Source organism: Vidua chalybeata, chromosome Z, assembly GCF_026979565.1.
Source record: "Vidua chalybeata isolate OUT-0048 chromosome Z, bVidCha1 merged haplotype, whole genome shotgun sequence".
In the NCBI taxonomy this organism is placed as follows: domain Eukaryota; kingdom Metazoa; phylum Chordata; class Aves; order Passeriformes; family Viduidae; genus Vidua; species Vidua chalybeata.
Window position 1 is genome coordinate 37,222,459 of NC_071570.1, and position 20,055 is coordinate 37,242,513.

Here is a 20,055-nt window from a genome sequence, read left to right on the forward strand (position 1 = left end):
AGTCACTGGGGTTTCTTTCTTGATTATAGAAGTTAGCTCTTCGAAAAACATTGTTAAAAAGGGATTCACGGGACCAACCTGTCCCTCTGCCCTTGGTGCAAACCTGAGTGTTCTCACTTTGGTTTTCAACTTGAGGGCTTGAAGATCAAAGATCTGCACTGGACTTGGGCAGAGGCCTTGTGTGCTGAAAGGAATAGTTATGTGCTATTTTAAATCTTGTTGAATTTGTGCAGCTGGTTAGAATTGTAGAATCACAGAATGGTTTCATTTGGAAAGGACCATGAAAGTTGATCTTGTCCAAACCCCCTGCAATAAGCAGGGGCACCTTCATAAGCAAACACTTGCCAGAGATGGGCATGGTCTTACTTGGAGTCAGATCCTCGTTAGACCATCCCTCCGTGTAGGAGAGCTGAGGAGCGTTCCTCTTCCTGTGCAGGATACAGGAGGCCAAACCAACATTTGGATGAACAGGGATTTGAAATTTCTCTTCATTTTTGACTGCCACCAGTAGTTTTCTTTCTCTTCCTCTGCACCGTTTTTGTCTGTTCCTCTCTTCTCCTTGTAGACTGTAAGATATCTGTAAGCAGACACTGCCTGTGGCTTAGCAAACTGAAGTTCTACACAGGGGTAATTTTGGTAACATTTTTAATTATTTATAAAAACCCCAATAAACAACAAAACAAAACCACAAAAACTCCACAACACAAACAAACAAACAGAAAAACCCCACTCCAACACCAAACAGGATAATGAGCCACACTTGGTGTTGGACTGGCTGCTGGGCTTTTTTGGATTGCGTGAGAGAGAGTGGAGATCTCAGGAAATGAAAAACTATTCCTGGGCCAAATCCTGGTTGTTTCAAAATCTGCGTTTTTGAAGACAACAGAAAACTTTTCCTGCCCAGGAAAGCAGATTTCCCTGTTAACTTATAAACAGCAAGGTTGCACATGATGTAAAGTAATCACTTGGTAAGTAGGTATAATAATTTGGATGTGTTTTAATCATTGCACTGACTCCAATGTGTATGTGTGTATGGGTGTGTTTGCATATATGTACATGTATTTTTCTGTGTTTTTTTCCTTCAGGTGACAACTCCCTGTTGAAATTTTATAAGGCATGAAATTAAACTCTATTTTGCAAGCTGCACAAAGAATATGGGACAAATCAAGTGATAGATGAAGAAGTTAGAAAAGGAGGACCTGTTTAGAAATTTTACATCTTTGTAGGAAACCCTGAAAAGCTCAACAGTCTTTTTCCAGAGTGAACATTGCCACAGTTTTCTGCAGTTCTCTATTCCTCTGTGTTCTCTGTGTGTGGCAGTTGGACACATGGGTGCCCTACACTGACAACACTACACCAGGTAGTGCAGAAGCAGATGAGCAGCAAGAAACCATGTAGAACCTCTCAGAGAGCATGTGTAAGTTGTGTCTGCTCAGGTATCTTATAGTGATTCCTATACTGTTTGCCAGAGAAAAACAGCGTATTTGTCGAGGCAAATTATTTACTAGGTATTTAATATCTTAACCTCTTTATCACTTGTAAATGCCAGAGAAGTTAATTTAAACCACCAGACCACATAGTGTCTGGACAACTCTCATTTAAAAGGTACATTATAGTTGTTTCCTTTGTCTCAGTTTATTTCCCCCCCACCCCGTACATGACCTGTCTGATTTGGCTGGAGAAATCTGGTAGGAGGGAAAAAAACTAGATATGGGAATGAATTGTGTTTTGCTGTGGTGGGGCTTTAATTCCCCAGAAGTCCTTTGTATGAGAGGTACAACCTACTCTCCTGCTGCAGGTGGGTACCAGGCACTTACAGCATCCCCATGCTTTGAATTTACAGTTTTGCAAGATTATGCTTCAGCTCAGTAACCCTGTCAGAGACATGTTCCCTGTGAATGACTTGGAGTTGATGCTTTATCTCTTGTGATAAAACTGTAGGATTTAGGGCCACAAATCAAATGCCATTTCTCTGCCTCCAAGCCTCCTTAGTAGCTAAAATGTCCCTGGGAAAATACTGTCTCTGTGTAGTCAGCAGAGCAGGGTGAGCTCCTTCAGGACTTCTGACCAACATCAGAGGGAACCTTCTATGAAATGCACAGATTTTATCTGTGTCATTTTATCTGTGTCATTTTATCTTGTGTCATCTGAAGCAATGTAACTTTTAGCAATGAAGCAGTAGATAATTCTGTGCCCTTCTAATTTCTTCAGTTAAATGCTTGTCATCCTCTCCAGCTTTGCTGTGATTGTTTTGTAAGGACATGTGCTAAGGACATTCTCTACTGAATGGAACCTAATAGGGCATTGAAATATTGATGAGTAAAAGGTTAATTTTTAATTCCCCATCAGTCTGAACTGCTAGAAATTCAGTCTGCTTCTGTCCAAGAGACTTGCTGACATTAAATGGTTTAATGCATCTGCAAGTTAAATGAGCATGGAGCTACAGGATTTTATTTTGCCAAAATCAAGGTGCTTTGTGCAATAGAAGAAAATCATAGAATAATTTCAGTTGGAAAAGACCTCTATAATTATCAAGTCAACCATTAACCTAAAACTACCGGATTCACCACAAAGCCATATCCCTTAATGCCATGTCTGCCCATCTTTTAAATACCTCCAGTGATGGTGACTCTGCTGTTTCCCTGAGTAGCCAGTTCCAATGCTTGCAATCCCTTAAGTGAAGAAATTCTTCCCAATACCCAGTCTAAATATTCCCTGACAAAATTTAAGGTCATTTCTCCTTTTCATTTAATTTGTTACTTGGAGGAAGAGGTGGACCCCCACCTGCCTACACCCTCCTTTCAGGGAGTTGTAGAAAGCAATGAAGTCCCCCCTGAACTTCCTCTTCTCCAAGCTAAACCACTCCACTATCTCAGCCACTTCTAACAAGACCTATGCTCCACACCCTTCACTTTGTTGCCCTTCTCTGGATGTGCTCCAGGACATCAAAGTCTTTCTTACCATGTGCTACTATTCGTAGTTGTGCCTATGTCCCAAATTCTGTTCTTGCATACCCTTTGATGGTCATCATATAATGCTGCACCCATTGAGCTAAACCAGCCATAAGGTCTTCAAAAGTTTATGCCAGAAATCATATGTTAATACATTATTATTGAGCATATCTGAAGAATAATATAATGTAGGCACAGATACAGAATGTACGTAGTTGCATATTCCTTCTTTGTGCCAGATCAATGGCTTCCAGTCTTGAATACTTGCATTTCTGGTAGTGTCTTGGGTGACCTGAGCCAACTAGAGTGATGGTTGTCTCACTTCTGTCCTCATTTGTGTTTTGGTTTTTTGATGGCTTTGCCTGATTAAAATGCATTAATTTTTATTATGTTTGTATTTTGAAATACATGAAAATGGTCACAAATCCTGATTTTTATTAGTGCGCTATAACTTAAGAAAATATAATGGAAAAGAAATGCTAGTACCTGCTTTTCATGGTCAAATGCTTTCTCATTGAAATGGATGAAACACAGCTAACATATTGGAGCCTCTTCATGCTCCAAGATAAAGTAACAGTACAAGAAAAAAGGACAAGGAACTTAAGAAGGTAAGGAAATTGCTCCTACTGCCCCAGGAAAATATATTATTCAGTGACTTCCCCTGTGCCTGACTGAGCTAAAACTCATCAGTCAGTGCTCAGGTTGCATTTCTGTTTGAGAGAGCTTGGATTGCATTTGCATGAACCATGGACTCTCAGTAGATTTGACCACAAGGAGAAGTTGCTAAGGGTATGTCACCAAAATATCTGCTTCACTGGTGACTGTCCAAAAGATCAGTTCCATTTACGCATTTGCCATCAAAGCATTTATGTGAGGCCATCTCCGGCATTATAAGTTTAGCTTATAAACCTTCACTGCCAGAAGAGACAGACTTGGACTGTTTCGCTCTTGCCTCCTTAATATTTTTTTTGTGGGTTTTTTTTTTTCCCTGCAAAACCAGGGAGATGATTGCTGGTATATGCACAGTAATAAAGCTTGTCAGACACAGACAGTCAGAATTCTTCTGAATTCACATTTAATTTATTCACAGCACCGCATGCAGCAGAGCTGATGGCAAGTTAATGTGCTGCACTTTAATGAGATAACTGTTTCCCTCCCAGATTTTGAGGTTTTTGCTAGTTTTATTTGTCAACCTGGCCAAACCCATACAGAATCACAGCTCTATACTAAAATATTTTATTTGCTTAGCTGCTGCTTTTGCCAGAGGAGAAAATGGTGAAGTAATTAAATAGCACTGCTTTCATTTTAGAACAGGAATGGGGTTTTTTTTTTGTTTTTTTTGTTTTTTTTTTTTTTGAGTTTACAATATGCCCTTGTCAGAGTTCTGGCTCACAAATACTACCTAGATAAAAATATTCTATTCAAAATTTTCCAGTTTTGGTGGAATTAAATTTCCATCTATTTTTGAATTGATGCCCTCTTCTCTTTTCCTTTAGAAGTATACATTTCTGGGGAGGAGGTGCAGGATGGAAAGTGTATCTGTACTATCAAATGCAAATGCAGAAACTTTAGTGTGACAGAGAGCTGCAAAGTCGCCCATTAAACAACTGATGATATGGCTCCACTCAGGTTACGATGTATCATTAATGAAACAATTTCTATGCCACGGCGTGGCGGGGGGAACACACAGGGGTTGGGAGGCACCTGGCTGCATCCCCTGCCAGGTGCCTGTGGGATGCCAGTCCCTCGCAGGGTGGATGGGGGAGAGCACAGCGTGTGGACACAGTGTTCTGCAGCAGTCCCAGTCTGAACTGCATCCATCAGTGTTGGTGTCCTCTGACAGGCTTGCATTTATTTATCTAAAGCCACTTAAAATGTCATTTTAAGTCTTGCTTGTGCTCGTGCCTCTCTTTAGTGGGCTTGGAGTCCCATGTATGTTGTTGGATTTGATGATTGTGAAAGATTTTTCCAACACAAATGATTCTGTGATTCTATATAGAAACATTGTTTCTGTATACAAAAGAGTGGTTGGAAAAGGGGCTTTGAGACAGAGCTAGCATCTTCTGGGTGTATTAACCTTTAATGTCTAAAACCTGTCAAAGTGAAGGTCAGATTGACCTTTCAGTTCACCATTGTACCTTTGCATTATGTTTTCTGCAAAGCTAAAGCCACCTTTGCAGGAGGAAGGCAGCCAGATTAAGAAACTGTATAGTTATCTGTCCATTTTGTGCACCCCTTATGGTACAAACCATTGCCTATTTGGCTACAAATGCATAAATAATTAATTAATGGGAAATAACCAAGAGATTTATGGAAAAATGCCCTTACAGACTTCACTTGAAATGTACCTGATGTTGGTTATAATTTCCTCTTGTTTCTTTGCTGGCAACAGAAGGTTGAGAGAATTGAGAGGGATGGGGAGGGACTGTATAGGAGTGGATATGCCACTGAGCATAATCAGTTTTGGGAAGAAGGAAAATCAAATTTTGTCCAGCCCTTTGCTAAGACAGTTCAGAAAAACACATGCAAGGTCTATATTTGGAAATACCAAACTGTGTTTGGCATTCGAGTCAGGTAATATAATCCATAGAAATCACAAGATCGAGCCAACCTTCTGTGTGTTTCTTCAAGCAAATTGAGAAAATGTTAATTTCTAGTGCTGTGCAGGTGGGAAGATGAAAACAGACAAAATATCAGCACATTTGCCAATGTGTAATGCTTTTTATTTATAGATGTGTTTCTTTTCTTTTGGACCATGAACTGCCTGTTAGGCTGTCTCTCCCCTCAGATGTTGATAGCATATCAAAGCAAAAAGTCAGGCATGTTAGTAGGGAGGTCTGGTGGAGGTGACTGGGGGAGAAGGGCTCTACTTCCCAAAAAGTGCCACCACTGTACCCTGACAATTCACACATCTTCTGTCATTTCTTTCTCATCTGAAAAATGGAGCCTTTGATATCAGATCAGTCTTAGTTCAGAGGTTATGTACTTGGCAGAGGGAAAATGTAAACTTCTAGCACAGGCTGCTGGGTGTTGTTACCTGTATTGTTAAGATCTGGCAGTTGAATTTATTGACCAGGCATTAAAGGGATTAGCTTAATGAAGAACTTACCGTTAACAAAAAATATTAAAGGTTTAAGAGGTTTGGGTTTTTATTAGTCTCCTTCTACTGAAGAAATTTTTTAAGGACTTTGTGTCCAAGGGTATTGATCATGACGTTGTTACTTCTTGATGCATTTGTAAGGCTTCCAGGTTATTGCTGGCAGTGGCGTGTTTTCATCTTAATGAGATTTTTTCCCCCTTGTTTTGTCTTTTTTTTTTTTGTTTTTTCCCCTTGTTTTGTACCAGATTATTTTGGCAGTGTAATAGGCTTTGCTGTGTAGTGCTTGGTTTTGCTGCATGAATGTTTAAGTGTTTGGGAGCACTTTTCTTGTTTCTGTTATTTCCTGAGTTGAGTTCGCTGAGTGAAACAGATGATTTCTCAGTGTTTGAAGTTCTCTACTTAGTTGTATATAGTAGTTAAAAATGAGTAATACTTAGAGGTTTAGGGGTATAGGTCTTCTGGGCATGGTGTGCAAATTTGAGAACTAAGTGGTAATGTGCCGTCATTTTTCTTCATTTTGGGCAATCTCTAGTCAGACACCAAATTCAGTATCTTCCCATATTGCAGTAGTTTCCTTATGACTGTGATGGTTCCAGGCACGTAGGAAAGGTAATAACTTTTGATGACCAGCATCTATAATTGGAAAAAAAATGGATAAACTTTTAGATATAGAAAGCTTTCTCAAGACCTGAAATGGAAGCAGCAAACTTCAAGCTATATACAAAAATACAACCTGACACTAATACTAGTGCTGTCTAGGAATATGCTCAGGCTGAATAGCTCTGTCTGTGAAACCTGAAAGTGTTACTGTCTGGATACTGAGTGTATTCCAGCCTGGGTTGTGCTGACTGTGTTCCAAAAAATGCTTTTGCTCAGTACACCAAGGACTGACTGTCTGGGCACTGTTCTTGTGTCATGGTGGGAGAAATACCAAGTTGGCTTGTGTAATTTTAGTTTGTCAAACAGAAAGTGTTATGGGCGGTATGCTGTTTCTCCAAATAGGATTTCTGTCTCTTGTAGCTTACATAGAACACTTGGGGGTTGTAATGGATTTCTCTGGGCTGTGTGAAGCCATGTACATTTGTCTCAACACCATGCACGTACAGCAAACATGCAGAAGAAGGGCGTGTTTCCCTATAGGTGTTTCTGCAGCATCTGTAGCAGCAACTCTGGTCTTGTAGGCTCTCCTTCCTTTTGTTCTTGTGCACACGTCCCTGCCCACAACACCAAACACAGGGTGCTTGCACCTGTTTTCAGAGCCCAGCTTGCCTCTGCCCATCTGGTGAGTCCTGGTCGCTGTGGAGAGTTGGTTCTTGCCTGCATCCCTTTACTAATGGCCTCTACTCTTGAACCTGAATCAGCATTTCCCACAAAACACCATTATCTTTTATCTTGTGTATTGCTGCGGTGGAGAAACACTGTTTTGGACTGGGAGTCTTATTCGAGTCTGTCATGGTTTAACCCCAGGCAGCCACTAAGTACCATACAGCTGCTCACTTGTTGCCCCTAGCAGAATTCACTAGCAGAATCAGGGAGAGAATTGGGAGAGTAAAAGCTGGAAAACTCAGAGATAAAGACAGATTGTCAGAGAAAGAAAAACCCACATGTACAAACAAAGCAACACTAAGAATTCATCCACCACTTCCCATGGACAGTCAGGTCTTCAGCCAGCTGCAGGAAAGCCGGCTTCTATCACATGGAATGTTTACTTTGGAAGGCAAATGCCATCACTCGAAATATCTTCCCTACTCTCTTCTTCTTTCCCCCTACCTTATATCCTAAGTATGTTGTTATATGTCTGGAATATCCCTTTGGTCAGCTGGGGTCACCTGTCCTGCCTGTGTCTCCCCCCAGCCTCCCATGCTGGGTCCTTGCTAGTATAGCACTACAAAAAACAAAAACAGAAAAGCCCTTGGTTCTGCATGAGCCCTGCCCAACAATTACAAAAATATCCCTGTGTTACGTCTCTGTAGAAGTTTATCCAATTCCTACCTAAAGCAAAGCAGACATGCTTGTTGAACACTTCTTCAAGCTGCCCTGTACAGGTGTAACTGCTATAATTGGACCTCAGTGAGACAGAAAAGAGGTAAGACTTTCTATTCATTAACTGCCACAGAGGGGTTTTCAGGGTTACAGTTTTAGATTTTAAACTTCCTCATTCAGTGTAGATGGACTTTAAATTCTTTGAAAGTACAACTTAGAGCCTCTCAGGACCCTAATTTGCCCATTAGTAACAAAGGGATAATATTTCCCTCCCTTGAAGACTCATTTGTTAGTAGCAGAGATATGTATGCTGGGGTACATACATCTCACCTAATTTTAGCTGACTGAAGTGTGCTATTTTTTCCTTATTCGAAGAGGGAGTAAAAGAAACACCTTCACTAATGAAGTATCCTAACTTACATTAGACACAGATATGTGAACAAGGTAAATAGACACCAGAGGTCTTTCTCTTTCACCTCAGAAGGAATTTAGAGAACCAGTATCAGTTTAGACAAGAGGCTTCATTTTTAAGTGGTTGCAACTTGATGAAATAGTTGGTGTGATAAGCATGGGCCAGCTAAGTGAATGTGCTACTGTGTGATGAAATTAAATACCCAACAAATTGCTGCTTCTGCACACACAACTTCTTCAGCTGAGGGCAGTTTAATTCAGTTTTAATTTTGTAGTGGTTTCCAAGTTCCTAATTTTTAGTGGTGAGGATTCAAATCCATCCTAAAAGTCTCTAGGTCTAAATATCACTGTACAATTGCAGGGGCAAAGTCATAAAAGCATATCTTTCCTTTGGCATGGTTTCAAACAGGGTAACATAATTTTTATCAAACTGCCTCTATTAATGCTTTAATTCAGAAGAGATTGCTAAGTAAGGTTCCTTTTCTAGCCAAAATGTCAATCAGAACTGTATGCTCCACAGAGTACTGTACAAATTAACATTTAAACACCACTAGTGTAGTAATTATTTTGAGCATCTTTTTTTATGACACTCAGAAGAAAAGGGATGACTTTTTGGTGAGTTTCCAGACTCTAATTTTCTCCCTATATAAGTGTTCTCTGCTGACATGTCTTTCTCCTCTGGCTGTGCCGTGTTTCTCTGCTGCTGATACCCAGCTGGGAGCTCCCTGTCTTAGTTATTGAGCTGCCACAATAGAGGCAGGAAGGATCCAAACAGCCTTTGTATATGTGGTTTGAATGTTCAGGGGATTTGATGAATAGACAAACATATGATCTGAATGATAGGGAGATGATTTGATGGCAAACAAAAGGTCACATACCAGCAAAACTGTTAAATGGTGCCATGAGGGTGGGAACTGCTGTACTGCTCACTGTTCCTTTTCCTCCTACACTGAGGGCCAGATTCTGCCTCCATTGCAGCTGCTCTTGCTGCACAGGATGGGGGAGCCTTTTGGGTGATGTGCCTGTGAACAGCCACTAGAAGGAGCATGCAGCAAGGGTGGGTTTCAGCACAGATTGCCTCCTATCCTTCCTTATGGGCTGTTGATGTGTGGCATCATACCTATGTCTAGCACTTACGCTTGGCTTATCATCCTTGAATATTCATTAACTGTCCTAAGTGTAGTGCCCTTTTGTGCCTCTCTTTTGCTTGGCTGGGGAAAATCAGTCAGTGCCATGAAATCTGGCTCTTTGTATGCAAATAATTGAACTATTTTGTTTCTGGAGTTCTTCAAAGGATGATGATTTGTGAAAGAAGGAAACAATTAGTGTTTAATGTAGATTTGTATCTTGTCCCAGATGGGTATGGAAGATTAAATAAGGCAAAAGGTGGAATATATCTTCTGCTTTTCTGGGTAGCTAAGTGCATGAGCAAGAAGTTCCTGTGCTTCAAGTGCACTTCAGCAAATATAGAAGGCATTGTGTTGCCAGTCTCTTCTCAGACAATAGAGTTAACAATTTGAAAGCCTTTCTTCTCAAGATTTTCTGCTGATTATTCCTTTGGCTTGCACTTACCTGCACCATGTTTGGTTTTTGTAATTAATGTTTCACGAAGATTACATTTCACCTAGCAGATCCAGCAAATGAATAAAACTCTGCGCTTAAAAACTGAGCTCAAATAAAACTGCCTGGAATAATGCTTGGAAATCAACAGTGGATGCTGAAGAACTGTATGAGACCTGAACTTCAATAACATCAACAGCTATATCACTATTATATAGGGTTGAAATCCTTAATTTCAAATTTAAAACTGTGTTTCCTCAATAGGAGTATTAGTGCATGTTTAGTTAAACACCACCAGGCTTAAAGCCATCTCATTTGGAAGAGCCTAGATGTATTGACTCACAGCAATAGATAGATACCCACAAGTCAGGGTCTCAAAGGTCCTTGGGAACAGAAAGATGGAATGATACACCCAAGAGTATTTTTTAAAAAATTGATGATTAGTTTCTACATCATCTTGAAATGTATTTGAGAAAAGTAGCAAAGGAGTAGCAAAGGAGTGATTTTTTTTCCTTTTTTCTTGATTGTTTCCAATGAACAGAGATTTTAATGCTTTTAGCTAGTAGTTTGTACATGATTTTCAGAAAACTGGAGTACTTAAGCAGAAGACAGGTATGTCATAATTCATGATGGAAAAAGATCTTTTTTTGCATTAGTGAATTCTGTAAGAATAAGGTGACTGCATGTTGATAAAGATGAACAACTGCTTTATAAAAAGTGTGTCACAGTTTTTCTATACAGTGATTATAATTTGTGAATTAGAGCTAATTAAATAGGGCAGTAAACTAATGTAAAAAATGGCTGATTGCCAGATATAGAAAAAATTTTGGAGTTCCTATAAATTTTAATTTTGATGAATCTATTTAGATCTAAAAACATGCACTCTGATAAGAGGCATGTATCTTTTGTTTATATGTCAGTGATATTGTTAATAACAGAGGATTTACAGACTAGGTGCTTTCATAGGTGAGAAACAATTTGCCATGCAATTATTTTTATACTTCCTTTTTAAAACACTAAACATTTTACTCGTACGCAAGGTTTACTGTCATGAGGACAACACAAAACTGAACTTCAGCAAAAAGGCCTTCTCTGTTGTACGTGGGATCTGTCAGCTCATGAGGCTTCCAGGGTGGAAGGGGTGGACAACGTCCTTGCAACATCATGTGCAGGTTTGCAAGCTGAAGGGTGGCAGTGCAGCTGCACCGCTGTGGGCAACGCGAATATTTTTATGGTCCATGACTGGCATTAATGAGAATGCTGTGAAGACATTGACTATCTATTTGCACCAGCTGAAAATCCAGCAATACCTAATTCCTATGTGGCACTTCTTACTAGGATATTACTGTAATGTGGGAGAGTGTATTCTTAGCTCAGTATTGCAGAAATGACTATTGAGCATTTAAGAGATTTCCACCGAAGCTATGTCCTGAATTTGTCTTTCACACCTTCCTCTGGATCACAGCTGTGTTTGGAGGAATGAAAGGTCCTGGGAACTTTGGTTTCACATGCCTCACAGCTTCAGTAATGTCCCAGCAGGAGGGCAGTTCTATATCCAAGAGAGAGGTTAAAGTTGTGGAAAAGCTTTTTACACAGTTACATGTGAAGATCTGGGTCTCTTGCCATTTGGTCCTCTTTAAAGTAACTGCAAGTCAATTGCTGTATTGTTATTTTACTCAGTAGAGCTGATCCTAAAATGAGTAAACAGGACTTTATTTTTCAAAATATCTCAGTTGCTCAAAATTTTTCAATTTGCTGAATTAATGTATATGTCTGGAGGAAAGCTAGAGAGATATAACTGGAGGAAAGGTAGAGAGATTAAAAAAAAAGCCACTGATCATTGTGCAACTTCAACAGTCTCCTTGAAAAACAGCACTAGCAGCATTGTGGAACAGTTGCCATTGTGTTTGGCGATGAAGGGCAACCATTGAACAGAGATGCTGTCTGCCAGTGTCATTTTATTGAAGAATTACTTAAGGATTTAAGGAAAAGAGTCTCCTTCCATGCACGCCACTCACATTTTCATGCAACAGGGTCATAAATTAGCAAGTCCTTACAAGTACCTTGAAAATATTCAGGATAACATAGAGCTAAAAAGCGGAGAGAAAGAGAATGTTAAGGCAGTTTGATCTGTGATATTCCTGACCAAGTAATAAAGGCAATCTCTATCCAGAAGAAAAAGATGATACATAGGTTGTTTGAGAATTCAAAGGAAGCACGGAAGAATATGTGCTGGCATCATCACCTCACTGTAAATGCTATCTTTGCTAATAGCCTCAGCTTTACCAGTATCACCAGCTGTGGAATTACTGCAGGTAACAATATTTTGACTTCTAAGCTGTGTGTCACTGAAGCCAAAACACTGTCAGTCTAGGTGAACTGCGGTCATTGCCATTATGTTCAGAGAAGACATGGTTTCTTTTTTGAGCATATGCAAGACTGAAAAAAATTCCATTTTCAGTCTTGAAATGTCCTTACAATACATTTACTAAATTTAAGTTTTACAGAATTAAAGTTAGCTTTTGAATCCTTGAAAACAGCTGAAATTAGACTATGACAATAATATGCAATTACATGCTAGGAAAATACTATGAAATGATGGTATTTTACTTAGTGTTAGTATGAAACAGCTAAACTAATAATTGCTTTTGAAGACACAAGCATATACAGTGTAAAGTAGTTGTATCCTGAGTTTGGAAAAAGGACAGACCATCTGTCTATTTTTTCAGTTAATCAATAGTACCACCTGTGCTTTTTCATTGACTTCTTAATGCTAAAGTCTAACACTAACAGCCAGATTTGCAGCAGTCTAAATTGGCCTAATGGGTCATTAGAGCTATACTAATAAATGCCAACTGGGGATCTGGTGTGGACTGTAGGCTGGAAACTTAGGAAATGAAATAACATCAATACTGTTTTATATCTGGTTTCATTCATTTCTTGTAGCTCTCTCTATTGTGTAGTGGCTTATTTGATTGCTGTGTTAAATTGAGCAGGGATAATGTTAGAAGCAAATAATGTAAAAAGAACTGATTGAAATTGGATTGCTAGGTGTTACAAGGTGTTTGACAGGAGTCTAGGTTGATTGATCATGCAGACCTTTAAATTGCCTCTTTAGATATGTTAGAAGATGTGTAGAGGACAGGTATTGACAGTTCAAGTTCTCTCTATTCTGTGTGTCTTTACTTGTCTTCATTCTGTTTGCAAAATGAAATTAAAAGTGTTTTTATGTTACTGGTGGCAATGATATAGACCAGGTAATGAGGCAGATAGATACATTTTTTAATACTAGCTAAGACTCTTCCAAGACTGGCATTTGTAATTCTTTCGTGTATCACAGTGTGGTCGTTTATTTTGATGGTTTGTTTGTTTTTTATTTCATGTATAGGCTAAAATAGCATACAGGTGTGTCCCGTTTCCTGTCTGTTGATTGAGATTGATACCTATGGTGTTTTCCTGTGTTTTCTGTTCTTTTTGATATATTTTCATGGCTAAAAAACCAGCTCACCTTTGCTTATATTTCCATTTAGCAATGACCAAATAAATAGTTTTATTGAAAGGTGTTCTCTGGGTTCTTCTTTTCCAAATGGGTGCATCTCTCTGCTGCTTCCCTTTATAAAGCCTCTTGGCTCATTGTCTTCCAGTTTTTGTGCCACCTCACAGCAGGAGGCTGTTTCTCTGGCATTGAGCCTCTGTTTTACAGATGTTGTAGTTGCTTTTCTTCATTCAGTGCCTAGCAAGTCACATTTTTATCTTCCACATGTGCTCCTAGAAAAGATAGCCTACAGTGACTAAACATGACTGGAGAACTTCTGGGACAATCTGAGGAGCAAAGCATGGTGCAAGACAGGACTGAAAGGCGTGAGGACAGCAATGTCTGAGGAGGACATGCTCTGACACCTGCTGTGGGCTCTGGGTGGCAGCAAGCTCAGAATGTGTCATTGCCTGATGGCTCATGAGGTCTTGCAGCTGATGAATTAGGAAACCCATGACTTGAACACTCACGTACAAAAAATCTTTGAATGAGACTGTTTTCCTTGTTAATGCAGTTAGATGTAAAAGACAAATACTGATTATGTGGAGGAGACAGTAAGGCCTCCTAGAAAGATTTTTTTGTGTGTGGTTCTTTCTGAGGCAGTCATGTTGTAAAGCAGTCGTGTATGTAACAAAGCAGAAGCTGTGCTGTTATTTGCAGACCTCTGGGCTTGAGAAGGCCAATGACACCATGGTGTGGTAACTTGGCAGAGGGGTTATATTTATGGCCAGCTGAATGATCCCGTGTGCTTCCTTGTGGTGATACTGTTCCACTTGCCCATTCCTTTGCCCAGTCTCTTGAGTTACAGCAAAATAAACTGACTGTGTGGGAACCCCTGGGCTGGAGGGGTGCTCCATTTCAGCATGTGTAGCTGGTGAATTCCTAAAGTTCGGGCTTCAATTGCTTAAGGATATTTTTCTAGAGTTTGGCAGGAAAAAAGTGCTTTGGCAGAAAGGACAGTGTTTTCCATTTGTATTTCAGGGTCCTAGTGAAATTGCTTCAGTATTTTCCTCTAAGGCGTGTGAAGTTGAACATTACAATGTCTTTGCTTACAGTTGAGGAGACCTTGGATGAGAGACTTCTTTTAGAGCACCTGGTCTCAGAGGACGAGTCTTGCATTGAACAGATTGGCTTAGGAAGTTATTTTGTTTATAGCTCTTTGTCAAATCTGCCAAGCAGTGCACAAAAGTAGAACAATATCTAATGTGAACATTTGAAGCAACCAAATGATAAGGAAGGGTGCCTAGCAAGGGCAGTATTCAAAATATAAAACTCCTGGCAAGCTTCCATCTTAACTCTTCTTACTTTGCAGTATTTTACATCCTTTTGTTATCTCTCAGGCATGGTGTGGTCAGTCAGCTAGGTCTTTATGCACAGGTTTTTAAAATGATATTTTAAGAGTGTTTCTTTGTGAAAGCCTTTGCAAACTGACTCAGAAAAGGGTATAATATTTCTCCCATCCCAGGGTATAATATTTTGCAGCTTTTACCCCCCAAGCATCAGGTGAGTTGCTCAGATTTGCCTCAGTTTTTCAAACTCAGTGATTGAGAAAAAGAAAAGAAAGCTATCCTGGATTTCTTGTGTGGCAATAGAAAACTTCATCCATATTGTCTTTAGGCTATCCCATTCTAGAATTCTGGTAAACTGACTTCCAGTACACTCATTACAGTGCAGGAAGAGTCCTTTTTCTCTGCATTGCAGAGGTTCTTGCAGCACAGTTTGATATTTATAAATTGAAAAATCTTGCCTTTTAAATTTCTTGTGGTGATCCATCTCAGATGGCAGTGCTCTTAAAGTTAACAGGAAACCTGATTTAAGTGATCATTCTTCCCACTGGCTTTGCAATGCGGTTTCATTTTATCCAGACACACCTCTTGTTGTCCTTTTCCTGGCCTTAAAATTATGGGTAAAGATGCAGAAACTACATATGCTGTGCAAGTAGTTTCTGTCAGCTGCAAGATCACTAGAACTGTTTAGAAGGGATGCTCAGATTTAGTAGAAAATACTGCACCTTTTTCATTTTGTTGGGTTATTAAAACTCCTGTTACTGATTTTTAAATAGAAAGAAGAGCTTAATGAAATAAGAACTATACTGAGGTTAGTAGATATGTCAATGCAGTTATGAGTTAGGAAAAGGCTGTACTGTATATGTCAGAGAAAAAAAATCAAAGAAGGCATAGGCAAGAGGTGAGAGAAAGGCAAAATCAAGTATCCAAAACCTTCTGCATTGCCAAAAAAATACAGTAGGTGGCAAGAGATATATCAGTGTAATCAGAGGCAATTATTTTAAGGGAAATTTCTCATGTTTCAGATATTAAAGAATGTTCTTCATGAAAGTAAATAAAATAAAAGCTCAACAAGCAGAAGTTGTCTGATTTAATGCTATTTTAGAGTGTGAACATTGAATTACCTGCGCTTTTTATGTACATGGAGAGGTAGAAATATGAGCACTCTCTTTTTTAGGAGCCTTCACAGGTGCATGCTGTCCTTCATGGCTTTTCTGTCAATGGCAACATTAAAATTATGAACCAGAATTGAGGTCGGAAGGTGCTTACTGTTGGCAGGTGCCATTTCACAAGCTTAGCAAAGCTGCCTGGGATCATCACAGCCTCTCACTAGTCCAAAAGCTATCGGCTCACAATTCTAGTGCTTCTGATTGCCCCAGGAGATATGACTAGGATGCTGATGACATACTCAGACTGAGCTGTTGCTGGAACAAAATATGCCCCAAACTATTCCTGGCACATTAATTTTATGCTTAGAATCAGATATACCTCTTGCTATTTTTTTCTCCCTTTTTCTTTCCTTCTTTCACATTCTTGTCTGCTAGTCCCTAAATTAAGATGAAAAATGCTATTATGGTACTTCTGAGACTAGTGTTTAACTAAGATGTGAGATCTGATAGAGATCTCTGATGCATCTGAACACACAGCAGTGAGCTTGCAGAGTGAAAAGGTGTAATACTAAATTTGTTTCCACAGTTCACATAAAAGCAAAGACTTGAAAGAATTTTCATTTGTGGAGTTTGGGTAATAGACAGTAGCAACAGCTCTGCTCCAATGAATTTTATTTCCAAGTGATTAGGTAGTTAATTTGTCTTCAAATTATAGTTGGGCATAAAATACAAAGTTATATGAGATCCTAATTTATGTGATTTAGAATATTCTATACAATATTCATATATGCAAACACATAAACAAGAAGACCGTGGCAGTCTGCATACTACAGCACTTGACCTGCACCATGCAAGCTGTGGTGGTGTGTCCAGTCTGCTGCTGAACTTATAAATTCTGATGATCTTAAACCATATTTTTTAGGTGCTTGCTCAATACTGATGTAAAGATTATTTTTTAAAACTGTTTTTTTTTTTTTTTTTTTAGCTCTTGCTCTGCCAGAAATTAGGAACTGATTTATTAATTTTAGTAAGTTTAGGTTGAGATTTTTCCATTAATTCTGCTGCATTTTAGCTTGATAGGTGAAGGGAGACTTCTATTACAGAATTTATGCTATGTACAGAATTTATGCTATGTGTCTGCTCACAAAACACTGTGAAATCATGTTTACAGTTTTGCTTGACTGAACAAATAAAAATAACTTTTCTAGTGGATTGTTATGGGCAGGTTTTTGTTTTTGTTTTTGTTTTTTTAAAGTTTTAAGCCTTTTGCACCTTTTTAAATTTTTGGTGCAGTGCCCAAATGTTCAACAGGGTTTTTTTTTGCATATGGTATACGCACAAGTAGTATCACTGCCTTTCTCCTTCACCTTTTCTTCTGTGTACAGATGAGAGGTTTAGACCACATTCAGAAAGAAGACACTCCAGCTGAATCTCTCAGTCCTCAGCATGATCCTTTCCACTTTTACAACTATCATGCAAAAATGTTCCCCACACTTACGTTTGCCTTTGAGTGCCTGCAGGAGTTCTGGTGGCCTGACTCGCTCTGGATGAACAGTGGGCAGTGGCTCTGGGCATGGACAGCAGTGCCTGCCCTGCGGCCCCATGCCTGCCGTGCTGCTCTTGCAGCACTGGGCGAGGGCTTTGCTGCGCTGGGCAAACAGGAGAAGGAGCCTGCTCCACCCTGTGCTGTGTCCTGGCCTTGCTTACCTTTTTCTGGTTTCCATCTGTGTTAATCTTATATTTGCCTGTGTTTAGAGGCTGCATTTGATTAGCTAGTTATTCACTTAAAGGTGAGCTTTTAGAATACGTAATCTGTGACTCTTACAAAGCCCCTGCTGTCCATGTGCTGCTGCACCATGCTGCCTTCTGAGTGCTGGGCTGCATGAAGCCTCCAAGGAAATCTGTCAGGAGGTGGTTTACCTGGGAAGAAGTAGGACACTATCTGCACTTGGCAATGTCTCAGAAAAGGTACTTAATCTCATCCTACACAAACAATTACAGGACAGTAAAGAAGTTATTAAGTAAGAGGGAAAACTCTCAGGAGGGCAGCATGTGCTAAACTTCTGTTACAGAACAGTTTATTTAGCAAAACTGAGCTTGTGATGGCCTTGGTTATGAATGTGCTCACACTGTTTGAAGAGCTAGAAATATAATTAGAGTTTGCTTTTTTTATTCCTTTACTTTTCAATGCACTACTGGGGATTTGAAAAGTAGAATTGACTGATACAGTGTTCTAAAAGAAATGGGAGCTGGTCTTTGTGTTGGCAGGAGGGAACTTTGAGAAATTGCATGTGGGTACTTTTCTACACACCAAACATATTAGTATGAATTGAATAATGAGTAATCTAATCAGATTTGTAGCCAAGCTTGTCTGTCATACTGTGATAATTACTAGCTACCCAGGGCTTTAATACCAAGCAGATCCCTCCCCACCTCCCAACCTGTTTTATTTTTTAAAAGTGAGTTCTTTGTAGGAAAGAAGCAGTGCTTAGGCAAGACTGATCTTGGCTCAATTCAGTGACCAGAAACACTTTGCAGTGCAGGCACTGCCATATTCCATAAGAAGTTTCTTAACAGCTTTAAATGGTAACATCTTTGGCCTGAGTGAGGAGCAGTTCCTCATGGTCATGGAGGACTGGCAATGTCAACAGCAGAAGTCTCCCTGTGGAAGCAATTATAGCCATGTTCAAGAGTACAAACCAAACTGATTCTCAAGAATATTTCACAGGTGATAAGAACATGTAAGAGGAACAAGAGCAAGTAATTGTTTAAAATCCTCTCTTGTTGCATGAAAATTTTCTTTTTTTATAGGGAGGACAAAACAAAGTCATTCCAGGTCTGAAAGTTGGTCATTAGATATGGAATGTAATTTTGAGACTGATGGCCTACCAGTTTTGTTCCTTCCTGGCTAAGGAGCTGCTTCAGCAAGGTATTTTGGAGAAGTCTTCAATGATCTGTTTTCAAGTTTGCATATTTTTTTTAATTTCACTCTGGAGAAGGGAGGATTGAACCAGATGATCTCCAGAGGTCTCTTTGAAACTCAGCTGTTCTGTGAATCCCTGAAAATAAACTCTCTGTTCTGTATTACACTGAACAAGAAGCAGATGCTTTGTGCTGGGTTCTGAAAGTTTTGTATGTGCAGTTCTAGGCTGTGTCCTAGATCAGTCCAGTAGCTGGTGAGTCTGTTGAAGTTGTGCTCGGACATTTGATGTGGACTGAGGGGCTCCAGCTGAGATGCTTTGGCTGGGAAATGCCGAGTTCCACCCATGGCGGTAGTAGCATTAGAAACCCAGGCAGAGGTTGCAAAATACAATACAAAGTAGTTCTGCTCACCCTTGCAAGCAAACCATGTTAAAATGTTTGCATGGTTGTTACTGTGCTCCTGACTGGTTTTTTAGATTGTCGCTTTTGTCTGCAGGACAGTCTCAATAAAGCAGCACAGTCCAGACTCCAAGTGATGTATTCCCAGGCATAGGACTAGGGTCCAAGTTACCTTTATATGCAATTCCAGTGGCTGGTCCAGAACTCACCTGGTGGCGAAGAGAATATGCAGGGGGAGGAGGGGGAATATTCCTTCTGGGAAGTTATGGGGCAAGAAGGAAGCAAACATTTCCTTTCCTCACTGTTTCACATACTGTAACCAACATCTTCAAGGCAGAATGAGATACAAGTACAAGAAGAGTGCAATTTCTTGGAGCATATGAGCATAAATACATATATATATATATGTATATGTAGTATACATGTACACATATGTCAATTTTTAATGTCATGCAAGTATTCCTGTTCTCAATATTTGTTCAGTATCCGGATTTTTGCTTTATGGGAGGTGGTGTGTACCTCTCTTCCCATGCCTTTAGATTGTGCACTCCTGAGTGTCAACATGTGACTGAGCCCTGTGATCTTCATTTGGGGTTAGGGACACACAGCTGGTGATGAACACTGGAAGAGCAACTGGAAAGTGAGGCAGTTACTTGTGCAGACACTTGGACACTGGGCAATCTATAATCTCTCTGTTTCTCCCAGTTTTGATTTTGTTTTTCTGTGTAGTGTTTTTATCAAACAAAGCTGATATCACCCAAGCAGTTTGTATGCTAAAGGGAACTAGACTGTTTAGTCT

The 20,055-nt window shown here is 39.6% G+C and overlaps 1 protein-coding gene across 2 annotated transcripts in view; it reads left to right on the forward strand.

Moving 5' to 3' along the window:
- PLCXD3 (phosphatidylinositol specific phospholipase C X domain containing 3) overlaps positions 1 to 20,055 on the forward strand; it is a 75,336-nt gene that overhangs the window by 22,419 nt on the left and 32,862 nt on the right. Inside the window, exons 5-6 of one of the 2 annotated variants that reach the window (XM_053932318.1) lie at positions 4,471 to 4,492; positions 11,091 to 11,102. The exons of the other annotated variant lie outside the window; for it this stretch is intronic. Of the exons in view, the coding sequence (XP_053788293.1) occupies positions 4,471 to 4,492; positions 11,091 to 11,102 (34 nt within the window). The remainder of the gene's footprint in view (positions 1 to 4,470; positions 4,493 to 11,090; positions 11,103 to 20,055) is intronic. 2 annotated transcript variants of the gene reach the window in all.